The 20,300-nt window shown below is 37.9% G+C and overlaps 1 protein-coding gene and 1 pseudogene across 1 annotated transcript; both read right to left on the bottom strand.

Moving 5' to 3' along the window:
- Positions 1 to 9,007: 9,007 nt before the first annotated feature.
- Positions 9,008 to 9,380, bottom strand: LOC144382123 (small integral membrane protein 8 pseudogene; annotated as a pseudogene).
- Positions 9,381 to 12,929: 3,549 nt separating this feature from the next.
- Positions 12,930 to 18,882, bottom strand: MED21 (mediator complex subunit 21). The gene is made up of 4 exons (XM_036080212.2): positions 18,802 to 18,882; positions 14,861 to 14,975; positions 14,206 to 14,306; positions 12,930 to 13,401 (listed from the first exon to the last, which is right to left on the bottom strand). The coding sequence occupies exons 1-4, from the start codon at positions 18,841 to 18,843 to the stop codon at positions 13,225 to 13,227; spliced, it is 435 nt and encodes a 144-aa protein (XP_035936105.1). The 5' UTR covers positions 18,844 to 18,882; the 3' UTR covers positions 12,930 to 13,224.
- Between the last annotated feature and the right edge of the window lie 1,418 nt (positions 18,883 to 20,300).

Here is a 20,300-nt window from a genome sequence, read left to right as displayed (position 1 = left end):
GATGCATATTCTTACTCATTGTTAAATGTTCCCTTTCCATTGAAATGACAGATTAAATGCTGTTTTTTGTATGTTTATTTTGTTTCTCATTCTTATTTCCATGCAACCACTTTGAAAGCAGTTTTGCAGATTCTTTTAAAAAGTTAAATATACCCCTATTATACGATCCAGTCATTTTACTCCTAGGTATTTACCCAAGAGAAATGGAAGCATATGTCCATACAAACACTTGTACATAAATGTTCATAGCACTGTTTCTGTTGGACAAAAATTAGAAAAATCTAAATGTCCATCAACAGATGAATTGGTAAACTGTGGTATATCCATACAATGGAATAATACACAGCAGTAAAACAAATGAACTATTGATACATGCTGCAACATGGGTGTATCTCAAAATAATTATGCTAAGTGAAAGAAGCCATACAAAATACATACTGTATGATTCCATTTATATAAAACTCTAGAAAATACAAACTAATCTATAGTGATAGAAAACAGATTAGTGGTTGCCTGGGGACAGGAAACAGTTACAGGGAGGGGATAAAAGAAGGAATTTTAAAGGGGCGCAAGGAAACTTTCAGGAGTTACTACTACACATCTACTAGAATGGCTAAAGTTCAAAGACTTTACTAAGTGTTGGCAAAGGTGTGGAACAACTGGAACTCTCATACATTGCCAATGAGAAAGTAAAATGGTACAACTTTGTAAAATAGTTTGGCAGTGTCTTAAGAAGTTAGATATATACCTAACAAGTACTCCAGCCATTCCACTCCTAGATATTTATTCAAGAAAAAGTAAAATATGTCCATACAAAGACTGGTATATAGCAGCTGTATTCATAAAAACCAAACCTAGAAACAGCCCAAATATTCATCAGCAAGTGGGAGGATAAACACTTGGTATATCCATTAAATACTATTCAACAGTAAAAAAGAATGGATTACTGGATAAACTCAACAACCTGTACAAATCTCAAAATCATTACTCTTAATGGAAGAAACCAGACAAAAAGATTACATACTGTATGATTCCATTTATATAAAATTCTAGAAAATACAAACTAAACTATGGTGACAAAAAACAGATCAAAAGTTACCTGAGAATGGGGATGGAAAGAGGGATAAATTAAAAAGATTCAGGAGGAAAATGTTGGGGTTGATGGAAATGTTATCTTGACTTTGATAATGGTTTCATGAGTGTATGTGTATGTCAAAACTTATCTCCCATCCACATGTATAGTATTATCATCAATTGTACCTGAATAATTTGTAAAAAAAAAAAAGGGGGGGGCTGGAATATGATGGTTGTTGCTAAGTGCTATTAATCAATGCACTGGGGAGAAAAATGAAAGGCTAGAGGTATTATTTACCAATTTAAGGCAAAGCATAAAAGCCAGAAGTCTTCCTTGGTAGTAGACACTCAGTTCTTGTAGTCTAAAGGCAGAAGAAGGTGAAAATCAGATTCAGCCTTTAATTATAAGATAAGTGAAGCTCCAGAAATATTTGATTCTCAACCCAGGCAAGTCAGCTTTACCAAGGTCGGGGCATTGATTAGGAAGGAGTGACCCTAAGACTTAGAATGGGGACTTTGTGGTTAAAGCACTCAAAAATCTTAAATCCTCAAACTCCTCCCCATTGAAAGCTAGCTTTACCTAGTCCCTGGAAGGTGATGCAGAGTCTCTGCTTTGCAGGACAAATGCCATCCCCATCCACCTTTGTACAGGATATAACCATACCTCATATCCCAGCTACCAGATAATAACCTAGCATCAATCACAATCTGACACAGCAAACCCTGCTGAGGAGGAAAAGGTGCTATAGGACCTAACAAAGATGTACTGGCAGGAGCTGAGAAAATATGTATGGGACTGGGACATGACAGGAGGTTATCGAATCAAGAAGATAGAACATAAAGTTGGACAAGGAAGAGTTTATCAATATAGGATCATTCTCCTGTCCTATAACATTTAACATCTTCTGTTTAACAACTGGCTCATAATATTCCTAAAAAATGTAACAGTCAGCCCTTGTAAGAGCTGAGAAGAGCTAGCACACCAGAGCTAGCTCACCAGTGGCCAAGGCTGATGGTAGGAGACTGGCACCACACTGGGCTACTTGACAGAATGGGAATGATAGGATCCCAAAAAACACGGACCATGCGGCAGTGCTTAACTATCAGAAGAAAGGTGGGCTCAATTATCATAATGAGCTGCAAAGTCAGGGTGGCTAGTAAGGGGGACCCTGACTCAGAGAGCTATGGAGATTGTTAAGAGAGCACAGGTCCTTAAGGGCAAGAGAGATAGTCAGCATTGCTCAGTCAATACAATCAAAAGAAACCAAGGATGGATGATTAAACTCCTGAGAGCACCTGTCTCAATAGAAAGTCATGGTCTCTTCCCTATTTCCAAGCCTGAGCCCCCTTTCAGGTTCAGAACCCATTGATTTTATGTGGAGCTGCCATGAGAAAACCATACAACACCATAGCAAACGTTTAGATAATTCTCTCAGACCTACCCCAAAGGGACCTATGGGCATTTATTCAGGTCACTGTATACAAGGGAAAGAGAAATACCAAGGCATCTTGAGGAATGTTGGCTGTAGGATCTGATTTGACATTAATACCTGAGAATCCAAAGCATTATGATGCTCCCCCTGTTGGGGAAGTTAATAATAAATAATAAATGGTGTCCTGGCCAAGATCTCACACATAGTAGATTCATCGGTTCCATGACTCATCCAGTGATCATTTTCCCCATCACTAAACTTTATAGTGAGCAGGATTCCCACATTAGTTTTTCAGCCCATAGCATAAGAGCTATGGAAGTGGGAAAAGCCAGTGGAAGCTCTGAAACTGTCCCTCCCACTCTACCTTGGCCCAGATAGTAAATTAAAAACAATGCGATATTATAAATAAAAACAAATATAGTAAAAATTTGAAAAAATATTATAAAATGTCATTATAAATATTGTAAATAAAAAAAAAAACAATATTGCCTGGAACTATGGCAGAAATTAAAGCCACCCTTAAAGGGCACCTGGGTGGCTCAGTTGGTTAAGCATCTGCCTTCGGCTCAGGTCATGATCCTGGGGTCCTGAGATCAAGTCCCGCATCGGGCTCCCTGCTCCGTGGGGAGCCTGCCTCTCTCTCTCTCTCTCTCTCTCTGTCTCTCTGTGTCTCATGAATAAATAAATAAAATATTTTAAAAAATAAAAAAATAAAGCCACCCTTAAAGATCTGAAAGATCCAGGGACTGTGATCTACCACATCCTTATATAATTCACTAGTCTGGCTCCTACAAAAACCATATATGTCCTAGAGGATGATGCTGGACTACTGCACATATATAAATTCATTTACTCTTGATAACAATCTCATGAGGTAATTAGTAATATTATCCTTGTATATAATATAAAATATATTTTACAGTTGTGCTGAGACACAGGTAACCTGCCCAAGGTCACATGGCTAGTAAGTGGCAGTGCTTAAGCAGTTTTTACATTGCTTTGCCATATAGGGCTGCCCTTCAGCTAGGATGTAGCAGATTTTTAATGTGCGCCCTGTCTAACACACACACACACACACACACACGAACACACACATGTGGCTACTGCTACCAAACTAGCTAAATCCCAGGTATCCCTCTGGGTCACAAAATATCCTATCCAACTACTTCGTGAATAGAACCAAAAGTCAGGGTCAAACTGCCCTCTTGTGGTGAAGTGTTGCTGTTTGGTCTCAGAAGCTCCAACCTGCAGCATCAGGGCCTTAATGGAGTCTTCCTCCTATCTGAGGCCTTCCTTCAGCAACCAGAAAGAAAAAAAAAATGAGAACCCTAAATAGGCAGAGACAGGATGAGGAGCAGGAACATGGTAACGGGAAGTTTATTTCTCTAAATTCTACCTACTGTTGAACTTTTGAGAAGGAATATGGCAGACAGAATATGAGTCAGCCATGTGGAGGAAGATTGAACAGCCTCTTCCAATAGTATCTGTAATAGCTAAGAGCAAACAAGTTTTGCCTAAATTCAAACACAGATGAAACAATATAATTATGCTGCTTTATACCTTATTATTGAAAACATGACCTTTAGGGCGCCTGGGTGGCTCAGTTGGTTAAGCGACTGCCTTCGGCTCAGGTCATGATCCTGGAGTCCCGGGATCGAGTCCCACATCGGGCTCCCTGCTCGGCGGGGAGTCTGCTTCTCCCTCTGACCCTCCTCCCTCTCATGCTCTCTGTCTCTCATTCTCTCTCTCGCAAATAAATAAAATCTTTAAAAAAAAAAAAAAGAAAACATGACCTTTAGATATAGCTTGCATCAGGGGCACCTGGGTGGCTGAATTTGTTAAGCATCCAACTCTTGGTGTCAGCTCAGGTCATGATCTCAGGGTCATGAGATTGAGCATCACGTGAGTTCACGCTGGGCGTAGAGCCTGCTTAAAATTCCCTCTCTCCCCTGGTGCAACCACTCTGGAAAACAGTATGGAAGTTCCTCAAAAAGTTGAAAATAGAGCTACCATACCACCCAGCAATTGCACTACTGGGTATTCACCCCAAAGATACAAATGTAGGGATCCGAAGGGGTATGTGCACCCCGATGTTTATAGTAGCAATGTCCACAATAGCCAAACTGTGGAAAGAGCCAAGATGTCCATTGACAGATGAATGGATAAAAAAGATGTGGTATATATACACAATGGAATATTATGCAGCCATCAAAAGGAATGAGATCTTGCCATTTGCAACGACGTGGGTGGACCTGGAGGGTGTTATGCTGAGTGAAATAAGTAATGCAATAATAATAATAATAATGCAATATATGTTAAGAAAAAAAAGAAGATAGCAGGAGGGGAAGAATGAAGGGGGGGAAATCGGAGGGGGAGATGAACCATGAGAGATGATGGACTCTGAAAAACAAACTGAGGGTTCTAGAGGGGAGGGGGGTGGGAGGATGGGTTAGCCTGGTGATGGGTATTAAAGAGGGCACGTTCTGCATGGAGAACTGGGTGTTATGCATAAACAATGAATCATGGAACACTACATCAAAAACCAATGATGTAATGTATGGTGATTAACATAACAATAAAAAATTAAAAAAAAAAGATTCCCTCTCTCCCTCTGCCCCTCCCCACCTGCTGGCACTTGTTCTCTTGCTCTCTCTTTCTCTGAAAAAAAAAAAGAAAGAAAGAAAATAAATATAGTTTGCATTAAATACATACCTCTCAGTTCAAGAATATAATTATATTACCTTAAAAGTTCCTCTGTGCTCTTCCCTAATGGCATCCTTTCCCCCTCACCAGAGATTAATCACCGCCGTAAATTTTGTCTTTGGAATCAACTTGCTTTTTTTTAAGTTATATAAACATACATTTATAGGCCTGCCCTGAGTACATGTAGTCCTGTTCAAGAATACATGGAAATCTATGGACCACATATCCAAATGTATAAAGTTTATAAATCAAGCTAGCGAAGTATTAAATTAAAAAATAAGTATGCTTGTCTTCCTACTTGAAAAGCAAACCTTCCTAAAGACCTAGAAAGCCAGATTCAAATTTCTCTGATTACCAATGAGGTGGAGGATTTCTGTTTCTTTAATGGCCATTTCTCTACTATGAAATGACTATTTTGCAATTTTTCTAATGGATTGTTCATCTTTTTCCTATTGATTCTTATTTCATAGGAGGGTTTTATCTATTCTAGATACTAACCCTTTGTGCAGTTACAAGTGTTGCAAATAACTGCTTCCAAGTTGAGCTTGCATTTTCACTCTCTTTATGGAGTCTTCTGATGAACAGAAGGTCTAAATTTTAATGCAGTTCAATTTAACCTTCTCTGAATTGGTTAATATGTGTACGTTTGAAACAGTGTCTGACACATATTGCTTATTGTAATTTTTGTGTTATTTTCCTTTATGATGTGAACTTTCTGTATCTATTTTTAAAAATGCTTTCCTATCCTGAAGTCATAAAAATATTTTCCTAACAATGTATTCTAAAACATTTTAGATATTTGTCCTTCACATATGTTTTTAATCCACCTGGCATGGATTTTTTAAATAATGGTTTATTAAGATATAATTCACATACTATAAAATTAATCTTCTTACAGTACACAATTCAGTGTCTTTAGTATATTCACAGAGCTGTCATGACTAATTTCAGAACACTTTCATCACCCCAAAAAGAAACCCCATAGTCATTGACTTTAATATATGGCATAGATATAACCAATGTTCCAGCACCATTTCTATTCTTTCCCCAGTGATTTATAGCATCATCTCTGTCAAAATCAAATTTTCCTATCTGTGTGGATTTCTGTTAGATATCTCCGTTCTCTTCCATTGGTCTATTTGTCTATCCCTGTACTAATATGCTTTGTTAATTACTATTTTTTTTAAATATTTTATTTATTTGAGATAGAGCGAGAAAGCCTCAGAGGGAGAGAGAGAGAGAGAAGCAGACTCCCCCGTGAGCAGGGAGCCCGATGCCGTGCTCATTCCCAGGGCCCTGGGATCATGACCTGAGCCAAAGGCAGACGCTTAACCAGCTGAGCCACCCAGGTGCCCCTGTGTTAATTACTATTAAAGCAAGCTCTGTCATTATGTTATCTTTCGTCATGAGTATCTTGATATCTACTGACATTTTGTACTTTCAATACATTTTAGAAATAACTTGTCAATTTCCACAGAAATCTCAGTTGGAAGCCTCGTTAAAATTGTATTTATATGAATCTGCTAAGGAAAATTGTCATATTTACAATATTGACTCTTCTGTTCCATAAAGATAGTATTACTGTTTTTCAGTTTTTAAAAATATTTTAAAATTAAGTTTTAGAATTTTTTCCTTAATTTTTCTTACATTTGTGTTGTACTTATTCCTTGAAACATCATTTTTGATACTATGGAAAAAATTTTTCAAGGTTTTATTTATTTATTGAGAGAGAGAGAACAAGCAGGAGGGGCAGAGGGAGAGGGAGAGAGAATTTCAAGGAGACTCTGTGCTGAGCTTAGAGCCCGACAGGGGCTCCATCCCATGACCCTGCGATCATGACCTGAGCCCAAAACAAGAGTTGGACACTTAACAGGACTGCACCACCCAGGTGGCCCTGGAAAATATTTTTTTAAAGTATTTTTTTCCGGGGTTCCTGGGTGGCTCAGTAGGGTAAGTGTCTGCCTTTAGCTCACATCATGATCCCAGGGTCCTTGGATTGAGTCCCATATCTGGCTTCCTGCTCATTAGGGAGTCTGCTTCTCCCTCTGCTGCTCCCCCTGCTCATGCTTTCTCTATCTCATGCTGTCTCTCAAATAAATAAATAAAATCTTTTTTTTTTTAAAGTATTTTTTCCTACTATTTGTGGTTGGTGTGTTGCACTTCGTTTTTACATTCAACAACCATTCCAAAATATATCTATGGAATCCTCTTGATTTTCTCTCCAGGTTATTATTTCATCTTTAAATAATAAGAATTTTGTTTCCTTTTTTTTTTATCATAATTTTTATTTCCTTCTCATGCTTAGATATATTGGTTAGGACTATCAGCCAAAGATGAGTAGATAATGTTTATAGCAGTCATCCTTGTCTTGTTCTCAAACTGAAAGGAAATACATTTGAACTTTCAAGATGATGCTCACTGTATTTTGTAAGATACCCTTTATATTTTAAAATTTTTTGTTTCTCCTTTGCCAAAAGCTTTTTTCATAAACAGATGTTGAATTTTATCAACAAGTTACATGATCATATGATTCTGATTTTAACCTACTGTGCAAATTACTATTTTTAATCAAAGATTCTAGCAATTATAAAACACACCATTATATGTTCCAATAAGGAAGGAAAAAACAAACACCCATTGAATATTCCAATTTAAGATACAATCAAGAAAAAAAATTGTGGGCATCTTATCATTCATAAAAATACAAAGTAATTTATAAAAACTGCCAGGTATCCCTGGGACTAAACATAAATTTGTGACATATTCAATTTGTAATACCTAATGGCTTTTAATTTGCTAATAGTTTTCCATATTCATGAGCAAGATTGGTTATCATTTCTGTACTGTCCGTGAAATTTTGGTAATGAGCTTTATTTTGTGTGAAATTAGAATTTTTCTGAATGTTTAACAAAACTAATCTCTAGACTTCATGCTTTATTTGTGGAGAAGACTTTTGACTAAAATTTTTTAAAGGTTATATGACCATGATTTATATATCTCCTTGAGCCTATTTGCTACATTTTTTTTTCTAGGAATAGACCCTATTTATCAAAAATTTTCAGATTTATTGGCACAACATTACTCAAATTTTCTCAATATTTTAAAATCAATGCAGGCGCCTTGGTGGCTCAGTTAAGCGTCTGCCTTCAGCTCAGGTCATGATCTCCGGGTCCTGGAACTGAGTCCTACCTTAGGCTCCCTGCTCTCCAGGGAGTCTGCTTCTCCCTCTCCCTTTGCTCCTACCCCCTGCTTGCGCACGTGCACGTGCGCCCTCTCTAATAAATAAAATCTTTGTTTAAAAAGTATTTTAAAAATCAATGCATATGACTTTCTAACTCTTCATATTGTTTATTTACATCATCTTTTTTCCTTGACCAAACTTGCCTAAGCTGTCAATTTTATTACTTTTTCAAGCCTGACTTTGGGCTTTCCTTATTTTCTCATGGTATGGTTGTTTTATTTCTTCTGTTGCCTTCATTATTTCCTTCCTTCTTTCTTTCCATTGGAAGCTTAGCTCATGAATTATCAGCCTTTTTTCCTAATATAAGGAAGGTAATACTTGCATTTTCTCCTAAATGCTTAGAAGAATGCCACAAGTTTTTTCGTTTTAACAGCACTGGATACTTTTATTATATAGAACTTAATAATTAACAAAAATGACTTCCATTCTCATGGCACTTTTATGCAAGGACTTAAGAAAAATATTGAGAAGCTCTTGTTGTGGAGAGTGGGGTAAGGGCTGCAGCTCTGCAAGGATGAAATTTACTCTAGTGGCCTGGTTGCAACTGCTACTTTCTTTCCTCATCAACACATCCTAGAACAAGAAGCATGACACTGCACACTGTCTTTCATCTGAAGATTTCAGAGCCCTCAAAAAAGTCCCAATGCAGTACCCAGCACTATTAATCCCATTTGTATGTTTTCCTCCTCATAGATGTGTCCCTCACTATCAATAGCTTCAGAGAGGTTCTTTGTATTCTCGTGTTGGATGTAGATAACCAATGAAGCTACACAAATCCAAAAGCCATTACAGGTTTGTTAGGTTTAATGAAGAGTTCTGGATTCACAACTCAAAATAAGGTTGTACGGACCTCTGAGCCCTGAGTTTCGAAAGTCTGTCTCTTTGGGTGGTTCCTTTTTAAAGCTGGGAGGCTCAGACGCTAAAGACATCTTGACTAATGATTTATTATGCTGCAAGTTCGCCTCCTTTGCACACCTACTGCACTCCCCACATTTCTATGCATAATATTTTCATTAGGTTCTGAATTATGTCCTAATCTCCATTGTAATTTCTTCTTTCATCCCTGAGTTTACACTTCATAAGGTTGGGTTTTTATTATTTACTATAAATACTTTCTTTATGAATTTTATCCTAAATGTATACATAAGATGTTCTGAGAGATTTCTTATTACTTCACAATGAATGAATGCCTCAGACCACTTTGCCCCAGCTTTAGCCCCTGGGGGTATGTGATGAGAAAGATGAGGTTTTTTTCCTACACAAGTGGTAGCAAGTAAAAACAGATCCAGACTTAGGTACAGAAAAACTTTACTGGAAAATATTGTGGCAATGAGAATGCTCTGACCATAAGATCTCCAATTGTCTCAAAGATCAGGTGGAAAAGAACTTTAATAGAAAGGAATATGTAAACAATGATAGAAAAATCTGAGTGTGAAGGAGTGAGATGAGCAGGTGATATAATGGGACGGTTGATTGGTGAAAGTCTTTTTTAGTGGTCAGTTAATTTTCAGGCAGTGTCACCAAGGAGATACTATTCCACATTCCAGTGCAGGTTCAGACTGAGGGTGGGTTAAAGTTCAGGGGTTTGTGAGGGGAGAAGCCTAAAGTTTGATCAGGTCGTTTTACGGCATTTTGTCCAGATTGGTCTGTGGGGACAAACAGTTCAACTAACCATTTATGAGACAAAGAATGGGAATTTGGAGGTCTGGGTCTAGCTTCGTCACATGTGAACAAAGTCATACAGGGAAAGGTGGTTCTTTGCAGTAAGCCATTGCCAGGAATACAATAGGATGGAGGAACTTAACTGTTTTCCAGGAGCCCAGTGTTCAGTTGTCAATTGCCAGGCGCTTCATAGACAAAGGACAGGGAGATGGGTTGGGGATTGTTTTATATGTCACACGACTACCTCTCTACCTTTAGCATGTCCTAAATGGGAGTATCATCTCTGGCATTTGTGTGAGGAATTATAGGAATTACAGGAAGTGTACAGGATGTCTATTCCAATAATACATTCACAGTAGAAGCCATGACCACAGTGTTATCAGCTCCACCTCAAAGTTATATTTAGCAATAAAGTTATATTTAATGTCCTCACTGGTTACTTTGCCTAGACCCAAAGTTGAATTTGCATGTCCCTTCTCCCCACTAGACCAAGTATGACAGTCACTTGGGCACCCACATCCAACAAAGCCATGAAGGGTTGTGTCCCTTCTTTCCTTAATTCTCCAGAAAATTCCAACAGGGATAGAGAGTCTATGGTCTTTTGGGAAGAGAGAGACCATAGCCCCACCTTTAATGAGTTTTCTCCTTAAAACAACTTAGATCTGGGTAGAAGGGAAGGGAGGGAGGAATCAGGAGATGAAAGACACAGACATCCCTTGTTTTCTGTCCTCCCAAAGCCATGTACCAGGTAGCAAAACCATCACTGCCCATACATTCATTTCAGCTTTCAGGACTTCCTCATCCAACAGCCATGTCCACAAAATGATGGCTAAAAGAAGCTGTTATATACAGTCTTTATGAATTATGTTATATAATCTTTATGAATATTTCAGAATGTGTATTGTCCTTTTTCTATAACACCTTAAACTAGAAAACAATAGGCAATTTCAAATATAAAAAAATCTCAGGTAAGGATAACAGCAGTCTACCAGCTTAAGGCTATAAACTTTTTGTACTTCTCTCTTGGGGCTAATTGTATTGTTCAGTACTTTGAATATTACTTTCTTTTGTGAGTTATCTTCTATCTCATACTAGTATTTAAAAATAAAATTCATTTTATGGGGCGCCTGGGTGGCTCAGTCAGTTAAACATCTGCCTTCTGCCCAGGTCATGATCCCAGGGTTCTGGGATGAAGCCCCCCGCAGGAGGCTCCCTGCTCAGAGTCTGCTTTCCCCTCTGCCTCTCCCCCCTCCCCACTCCTGGCTTATGCTCTCTCTCACTCACTCTCTTGCTCTCAAATAAATAAATAAGATCTTTTTAAAAAAATAAAAATAAAATTCATTTTAAACGGGTACCTGACTGTCTCAGTCAGGGGACTGTGTGCCTCTTGATTTTGGGGTTGTGAGTTCAAGCCTAGTGTTAGGTGTAGAGATTACTTAAATAAAATAAAACTTAAAAAAGAAAGCATGATTACTCATGGGATGCCTGGCTGGCTCAGTCGGTAGAGCATGTGACTCTTGATTTCAGGGTTGTGAGCGTAAGCCTGAAAGATTAATTAAAAATAAAAAAATCTTAAATAAATAAAATGCATTTTAAGTGATGCCAGACAGAATAAGCCAACATCTTAAATATCTATTAGTATAGATAACATTTAATATTACTTTAAAAATTAATGACTCTATAAATTGTATTCTGGAGTTAAAATGTGCCCCTAAGCAGTATTTTTCGAGAACTGTGGAAGAGCTTGATTATGATGGGAATAACAGGCAGAATCTCAGACTACTGTTCTTGCACTTTCTTAAACTCCTGATAGTAGTAACAGATCGCAGGAAATGTAGCTCAGGATATTCAGAAAAACGTAGCCTCAGGAGACAGAACTAGTTACAATATAGAATATATTTCAACTCCAGCATTCTTTTGGAAATAATCAGAGGATTCAAAGAGAAGAAGAGTTGAGTACACAATCATACTTGATAATACTGACACAAATGTTAGCAGTAACAAAATAAGGTGAAATGTAGAAAATGAATTAAAGTAACTGACGTTGAATTATGTTCTGGTCAGACTAGAATTCAGGAATAAAGATTCAAAGGTTAACAAGATCAGAAGACAGAAACTTCAGATAAATGAAAAGGATGAGAAGGAATCGATGACTCTCAGAACATACTTCACTATTCAAATTAAGAAGAATGAAAAAAGCAGGTCAAAAGATATGGGAAAGGATAGTTCAGGATGAAGAAAAATCCTCTCACAATTGCACAGGAAATCTACAGATAGAGAAGATGATTTCTTAGTAGAAACACATGTGGAGATGAAGTAGAATGGGTATGAGGTTCTGGGAAAAGAGGAATGTTTCCAGAAAAGTGATCTTATCTCTCATCCAGCCACACTAGCCCTCTGTTTCTTTTTCTTTTTTTAAAGATTTTATTTATTTGACACAGAGAGAGAGAAAGAAAAAGAGAGAGAGAGCACACAACCAGGGGAAGTGACAGGCAGAGGGAGAGAGAGAAGCAGGCTCCCAGCTGAGCAGGGATCACGTGATCCCTGGGATCACGACCTGAAGTCAGACACCTAACTGACTGAGCTACCCAGGTACCCCATAATCCTCTGTTTCTCAAAAGCAACATGGTTTCAGAAACTTTCCTTGCTCAAGCTCCAAACGTATATAATGTCACCTCTGAAGAGGGAGGACACCAGCCTAAATTGAAATGTCCCATATCTCTACACTTACCATCTCTCCTCTGACTTGAGGGATGTTTTGATTTGCAAAAAAGACTGTAGAAATTTGATAAAATAAAGATAGAAATGTCACAATAGAATTTTAAAGTACATCTGTTTAATTATAACCATTAATGCAACATCTGCCTCAATAATTTCATTTCGATAATAAAAAATGATGGTATAATGACAGTTTAAAGCTGGTTCAATCGCAATTTTAGAGGCTTACTTATCAAGAGTGAAAATAGAGGACTATTAAAAAATAGCTAAAAAGGTAACATGTGTCATAGTGCTTAATGTTTCTGTACTGTTGGTAAGGCTTACATCTAAATTTGATGCAGAATTCTTAACGGCACTGAAATAGTTTTCTCAGCCACATGGTATATACCGGTACTATGAGTCTGGAAGAGACTGGCTATGGGTACCACTCCTTGTCTTCAGTTGTGACTGCGCAATATCAGCAAGTGCACTTTGTATCTTTTCCAGAAGCATGTCCCCTCGATAAACAACATCCTCCAGACATGTAGCAGCTTCGTGGTTTTCTTCTTCCAGCTTATACAAGCTAGCAGCCTTTGTAAGACACAAATTAAAAAATCTTTTGAGAAATGAAAAACTTGGAGATTAGTAAGAGAAGAAAAAAAAACTACAGAAGTATTTATTTCTAAATCTGGATGACTCTCAAACCATTATGATAGATTTCTCAGTGTCAGAAATTCTAAAATCAGACAACTTTTAAGAGTTTTCCCTGTATGAATTATTTAAAAGAATGAATTTTCAATTAGAGATCTCTGGATGTCTACATGTGACTCTCCTCCACACTGCTTTTGGACACTACTATTCTACTCCACACCCGGAATACCACCCTCCTCTCATTCTTTGCTAGGAAAAGAGCCAAACTGAGAAAAATAGAAGTTTCCTTATAGCTCAAAATTGGACAACCATATATACACAGCATGGTCTTTAATAGACTACAGTACTTTACAATTAACAAAACTTCAATTTTAAAATTTAATCTTGGGGCACCTGGCTGGCTCAGTCAGTGCAGCATGTGACTCTTGATCTGGGGGTTGTGAGTTCAAGCCCCATGTTGGGTGTAGAGATTAGTTAAAAATAAAATCTTTAAAAAAATAAATAAATAAATAAAACTTAATCATAATGAAACTTTGAATACCATAACAAAAGGTATTAAATCTCCTTTGGGGCACCTAGCTGGCTCAGTCAGAGGAGCGTATGACTCTTAATCTTGGGATCATGAGTTTAAGCCCCATGTTGGGGGTAGAGATTACTTAAAACAAAAAACAAAAAACAAAAAAAACTATCTCCTTTAATCAAAATTCTCTACTAGCAAATTTCTCAAAGGAAAAAAGATTTTACCTGTAAGGCAGCTGTAGATTCTTCACTGGGTAATGAATCTATCAAAACATCAATGTCTTTTGCTGTTCGTGCAATCAGTGCTGCAAAAAGCTGGGCATATTCTAAAGAAAGATATCATTCATTCAGAGTATTAGGAAATGTCAAGTTTTCAGAAAAAGAAATTAAATTTGAAGCTAATGAAACCGGCAAAGTTGATAAACTTTTTCTGTACTAGGCTTTGAATGATTAAAATGTAATTTTAACACACCAATCCTATTACATGCTTGAGAATTAGCCTTACTATTAACTCAAATTGGGAAGTAAACATAATTATTTCATTTTTTAGGACAATATGCCAGTCAATTGAATAAAGAAATCTGTAAATGGGATGCCTTCCTTATTAAGGTCCCTCAAGTGAAATTCAGCTACATTCATACAAATTCATCTCTAAAGGAGTAACAATCTGTTATTTGACAGGAATGGAATTATGAGATGTTATGTAAATTGACTGTAACAAATTCATTTCTTTTATAACAAAACTTGCAGTAATACTCTCAAACAACAAGACTGTAAGAAAGCCGTAAGTAAGCTACATTTCTCAATAAATTTAACTTTAAAGGATTACAAGTAATATATATGATGGTCAAACTAAGAGAAGCCAAGAAAATCTATTTACCTTCTGTAGGATTAGCAGGCTGATCTTTGTTAATTGCTGTCTGAATATTACTAAAAGAAGCAGGAGGACCACACTGCTGCAACACTCCAATGGCATTACAAAACTGATCTGCAAGCTTGAGGCCAAAGAAAACGTGTCAGAGTTAGAAAGGATTTATCAGTTTTCAGGATTTTATCAGTAATAGCAACAAAAATAAGTTTCTATAATAATGATCTCTGAGCAAAGGAATAGAACAGGAATAATTTTGGATAAAATTAGCCAGTTATTATTAACAATGATTAAATGTTTTAATCATGCAAAGAAATGAGGTTTGGTATCAACATACTTGAAACAGTTAAAAGGAAATACAAGATAATCTTTGTTTTCTTCCCAAGGTAATAGAATAAGGGAAATATATGCCAGTATTTGTTACAAGCATAAGTAAGGATTTTTTGGGGCGGGGTGAGAAAGAGCAAATATGACTGGCAAATAAAAGTATGGCCCTAGGATAAATTTTAAAAATGTGTAACTCATATACAAAGTACACAGTCCTTTTTTTTTTTTGAGACTAAAGTAGTTACAAGTATAAAGAAACAGTGTGGAAAAGACTCCACCTTAAGAAGTCTTAAGGCCATTGATAGATGAATGAATAAAGAAACTGTGGTATACACACACACAGGAACATTATTCAGCCATTAAAAAAAGGGGGAGGAAAATCTTGCCATTTGTGACATGAATGAATGCGACACATCTTGCCATTTGTGGGCATTATGCTAAATGAAGTAAGTCAGAGAAAGACAAATACTACATGATGTTACTCATATGTGGAATCTAAACAAAACAAAAACGGAGCTCACACAGAGGACAGACTAGTGGTTATCAGAGGTGAGGTGGGGTTAAGGTGGGCAAAAAGGGTGAAGGGGGTCAAAAAGTACAACCTTTCAGTTATAAAATAAGTAAGTCATGGGGATATAATGTACAGTATGGTGACTACAGTTAATACTGTGTTGTATTTTTGAAAGTTGCTAAGAGTAAATCTTAGAAGGTCTCATCAAAAGAAAAAATCTTAACTTTGTAACTACAGTATGGTGACATATTAACTAGACTTATTGTGATCATTTCACAATATACACAAATACTGAATCATTATGTGGTACACCTGAAACTAATGTTCTATCTCAATTACACCTCAATTAAAAAAAAAAAAAAAAGGACTCCACCTTAAGTATTTGGAAATGTTTTTCTCCATGACTCAAGTTGTAAATTCCCACTGCTCTAAAAGTATTCCTTAAGCAGTTCTGAAGACCGAGAATACCAATTCCTTACAATCAGCAAACTTAAGACTCCTATCTTCCCAACCAACTTCCCTCAATAGTCCTGATCTCTTGAACCTCACTTCCTCAAATCAGTGAATGACCATTTCCACTAAGTTTCTCTGCCATTATTTAAATGACAGAACTCAAAATCAACTGTTTCCTTTGTTTACTATCTAATTTGTATTCAGAATCTCCTAGTTATTAGCCAGTCTAACTTGCAGACTCACTTTCCTTTCATATTCAAATCCTTCTATTCCCTTTTCCTTCTATCATCATTGCCTCTGTGTTAGTTCAATTATCTCACAATGTAATTATTACAATAGCCTCCTTATTGTTTTCTAGTTCACTATGTTATTTTAACCTGCTTAAAAATTTTGAGCTCAGGGGTGCCTAGGTGGCACAGTTGGTTAAGTGTCCAACTCTTGGTTTCGGCTCAGGTAGTTATCTCAGAGTTGTGAGATCAAGCCCTGTGTTGGGCTCTGTGCGGAATCTGCTCAAGATTCTCTCCCTCTCCTGCTCCTGTGCGCCCTCTCTCTCTCTCAAATAAATAAATCTTTAAAAAAAATTTTGAGCTCACCCCAACTTGGGCCTTTAAGATTAATCTCCAACTCTTCAAGCTATTTCAAAGCTTTCAATTATCTAATTCAACTCTACTTATTCATTTTCTACTAATCCTTCATATATACCTAACTAGTGATAAATTCATTCCTGACTATATTGTGTTGTTCACATTTTGCTACTTGTAATGGAGCAGTAGTAAGTGCTCAGAAGCTGTACAAATGTGGATTCCAATTCTGGTTCTAGTAACCTGAGTAGAGTTTTTCATTTTTAAATTGGGAACATTTTCACATTACACCATTGTTTTGAGGAATAGAGAAAACACGCATGCACAAATATTCAACACAGTGGCCATCAGTTGTGTTCTTCAAAAGCTCTCAAAATCCATTTATTCAACAAATATTTATCAAAAATAAAACTCTATGACAAGCATTGTATATAAACATAGCGATACAGTGTATAAGACATAGTTTCTGCCCTCATGGAGTTCTCAAGAGGGCAAAACAAATGTTATTTTAATACTTTTACAAATAATTATAATTCAGATCAATGCTAAGATTTTCTCTATTTTAATTCATATCACTCTATATTCCAATTTATCTCAGCACTTACAGTTGAAGACACTTGATTCATTATAACTACCTAACCAAATACTACTTTTACATTATTTAAATGTCTCTTGAGTATATGACTTCTTTCTAATGAGACTGTGAACTCCTTAAGGAGTATTTCTCTGTAAACATGATAGTACTTACATACACAGTAGGCATTCATACTAGTTAACCTAGAGGTTTCTCTCCAAAATCCAATTATCAGCATGCTTACCCTGGAGTTAAGGCCATGTTCACTTTCTCCTACTATCTTTCTGGTTACAAGACATGTATGAATATGCAACATTTCTCCTAAAATAACATTTCTACCCAGCAGCATCATTACAATTTGATTTTGAAAAGCCTCAAAGGAGTATCTCCCAGAGGGAAGTTGGCTGGCAGCCCAGGCAAGTCACCATAAAGTAGAATTTATCTTAGTGAATTCATCAACATTTAGGGGCTAGCCCTCTCAGTCCTAAATGGTCTTACTTACAGAGTAGATCAGTTTTTCACAAGTAGATTCATACCCTTGAAGCGAACAAAGATTGATGCAACAATAAGAATCCTAACTTCTTAGCCTCCAGTGTGAAAAAGCTGGCAAGGGACCAGATACTTAAGATTTTCCAGTCAACATACTCTCTCTATACATTTTGCCTGGGACATCGAATTATAAATAGAATGACAATCAGAAATGTAACTACTAATGGGAAACTCTTTAACTGTTAATGGTAATGATTATATGAATCCTTTGGTTTGCGTATACTTTCCAGTTAGGCATAAAAAGAATAATAATAAGAAGGATCAAAGTAAGGGGGCCCTTAACAGGAATAGACTTTTTGAGACACATTAAAGACTACTTAAATAAATGGGAACATACACAAGGATTAGAAGATTCACTCTCATAAAGACGTCAGTTTTCCCCAAACTGATTTATTCTAGAGAGCGCCAAGAGACGGAACGAAACCCTTTGTCTGCAGGAACCAATTAAGATGAAACAAAACTTCTCACCTCACCATCACTCTAGCCTCAACCTGGAAGTCCAGGGGAAGGAATACCCTCGACTGACATTTAACGAAAAAGCTACAATCATCAAGAGCCCAGTTTCCCTTCCACGTCTTAACGCTGATAAGGGAAAAAGAAGCTTCTGCTTCTTCTCCCCTTATCCCCGAAAGAGAAACGATCCCATAAGCACTACTGACAATAAGATAAAAATGTTCCCAGAGAACAGGACAGGACCGTGACGCCTAAGTGTCCTGATAGAGATCCTCTACTTTTCAGGCGAAAGAGGCTGCTCCCTCCCTCAGCTCTCCGCAAAGCCGGCAGCCGGCCTCAAACCTCCCAGGACGCCGCGCCGCCTCCCGCCGCCACCAGCGCTTTTTGCCCAAGCCCTGCCTTAGTCCGCTTCCCCACTTGCGGGTGTTTTTCTCGGGCCCCTTTTCCTCTCTTGTTCTACCTCAGGAAAGGGGAAGACAGAGACCAATAGAGCGAAATTGCTCACCGAGTTCACCGCGTCCTGCAGCTGTGTGAGCCGGTCCGCCATGTTCCTCCTGCAAGCTAAGGAGGCTAAAGCAGCTGCTCGTACGCGATTGGGCAGCTTCAGGACGCGTCGTGGCCAACCATAGGGCAGCGTTCTTGGAAGGGGTGGAGTCAGTGGAACTCCACGCCTGGTGAGCAGAGGGAGGGTGGGACTTTTCCGAGGCTTTATGTAGGTTAGCTCCACCAGCCAAGGAGCTCTGCTGCGCGTATTTTGAGTAACTTAGCGGTTGTTCTGACTCCGTTCGTTTTTTGGATCCAACGTACTGTTCTCGAGGTTTTTGGGTGTTAAATATTTTAGGTTCTGCGGTTTTAAAAGTAATTTTAAAAGTAAATTTCCCTACCCTCCCTTGTATTCATGTTTAAACATTGCCTTGAATACTTGTGTTACGTTGGATTTCCAGGTGGACCACAAAACATACACAGCAGGCAACTCAAGGATAGTTGGGGGTCGCGATACCGATTTTAACTTAAACAAATCCAAATTAAAATTCACCAGGCAGTCTTGGCTGCGTTAGGGTGCCTCCTCTGTTGCTTTTGGTGGGGGGGGGGGGGTCCTCCCAAGTGGAGACTGGGTGCGTGCTTTAATTCTGAGTGTGGGTGTGCTGGGGAAGCTGACACACATGGGATGGAGAGCATTCGAAAAATTAAGTACTAAATCGAGCTGTATTGACTGTGTAAGAAGAGAATGGTTAGAAAAGGAAGGTTTCTGTGGGCAAAGGTGAGTGGCAGAAGAAGAGCCATTTGGAGTTCAGAGGTAAGGTGTGAGTGTAGGTAACTAATAAGAATCTCGTTCCTTTGACAGCGAGGAACTCAGTGTGAAGAGCAGAAGAGGGTTGGTGGAAAGTAGTTCAGTGTGTAGTTGGGAGAAAGAAGGTTCCTGGAAAATGAGCCTTATGTGTAGGTAGGGAAGGGACAATTTTTAAACAGATAGGATGTGCAATTTAGACAGCCTTGAGACCTGTTGAGGGTTTAGGTGTGAAGGAAGATAATAGAAACTTGGTATCTGGCTGGTTCAGTGAGTGGAGCATGTGACGCCTGATCTCCTGGTCCTGAGTTTGAGCCCCAGGTTGGGCACAGAATTTACTCTTAAAAAAAAAAAGAAAAGAAAAGAAACTTGGTATCTAAGGAAAGTTAAAGCCTGGGACAGTGTGGCAAGAAATGAGCCTGGATCAGCAAATGACTAGTTTGTGGACTTTGGACAAACTCATCTCATATACCCTTCTTCTCTGGGTGATTATTCCTGATTACCCTACTGGGGTTGGGGGAAGGTGGGGGAATTATCCACTGAAAACTCAGCTTGTCAGATATACCCCAACGCTAGCTGGGAAGCTCTACTTCTGCTTCACCACTCCTTCCCCTTAATCCCCAATCTACATATCTGCTGAGACCTAATTAGGAACCTCTCCAGGTGAGGCACCCCCCCATAATGGGATTAATGAGAGATAACTCTAATTTGTTTTA

The sequence above is a fragment of the Halichoerus grypus genome, chromosome 6 (genome assembly GCF_964656455.1).
Source record: "Halichoerus grypus chromosome 6, mHalGry1.hap1.1, whole genome shotgun sequence".
In the NCBI taxonomy this organism is placed as follows: Eukaryota; Metazoa; Chordata; class Mammalia; order Carnivora; family Phocidae; genus Halichoerus; species Halichoerus grypus.
Note: the sequence above shows the minus strand (reverse complement) of the source record. Positions and strands in the feature narration are given on the sequence as shown.

Excerpts from the sequence above, each read along its gene's own strand:
- MED21 (XM_036080212.2), bottom strand. The coding sequence starts at position 18,843 with ATGGCGGACCGGCTCACACAGCTGCAGGACGCGGTGAACTCG. Across the intron at positions 14,307-14,860 it reads GCCTGCTAATCCTACAGAAG|AATATGCCCAGCTTTTTGCA; the intron begins GTAAATAGATTT and ends ATCTTTCTTTAG. Across the intron at positions 13,402-14,205 it reads AATCTACAGCTGCCTTACAG|GCTGCTAGCTTGTATAAGCT; the intron begins GTAAAATCTTTT and ends TGTCTTACAAAG.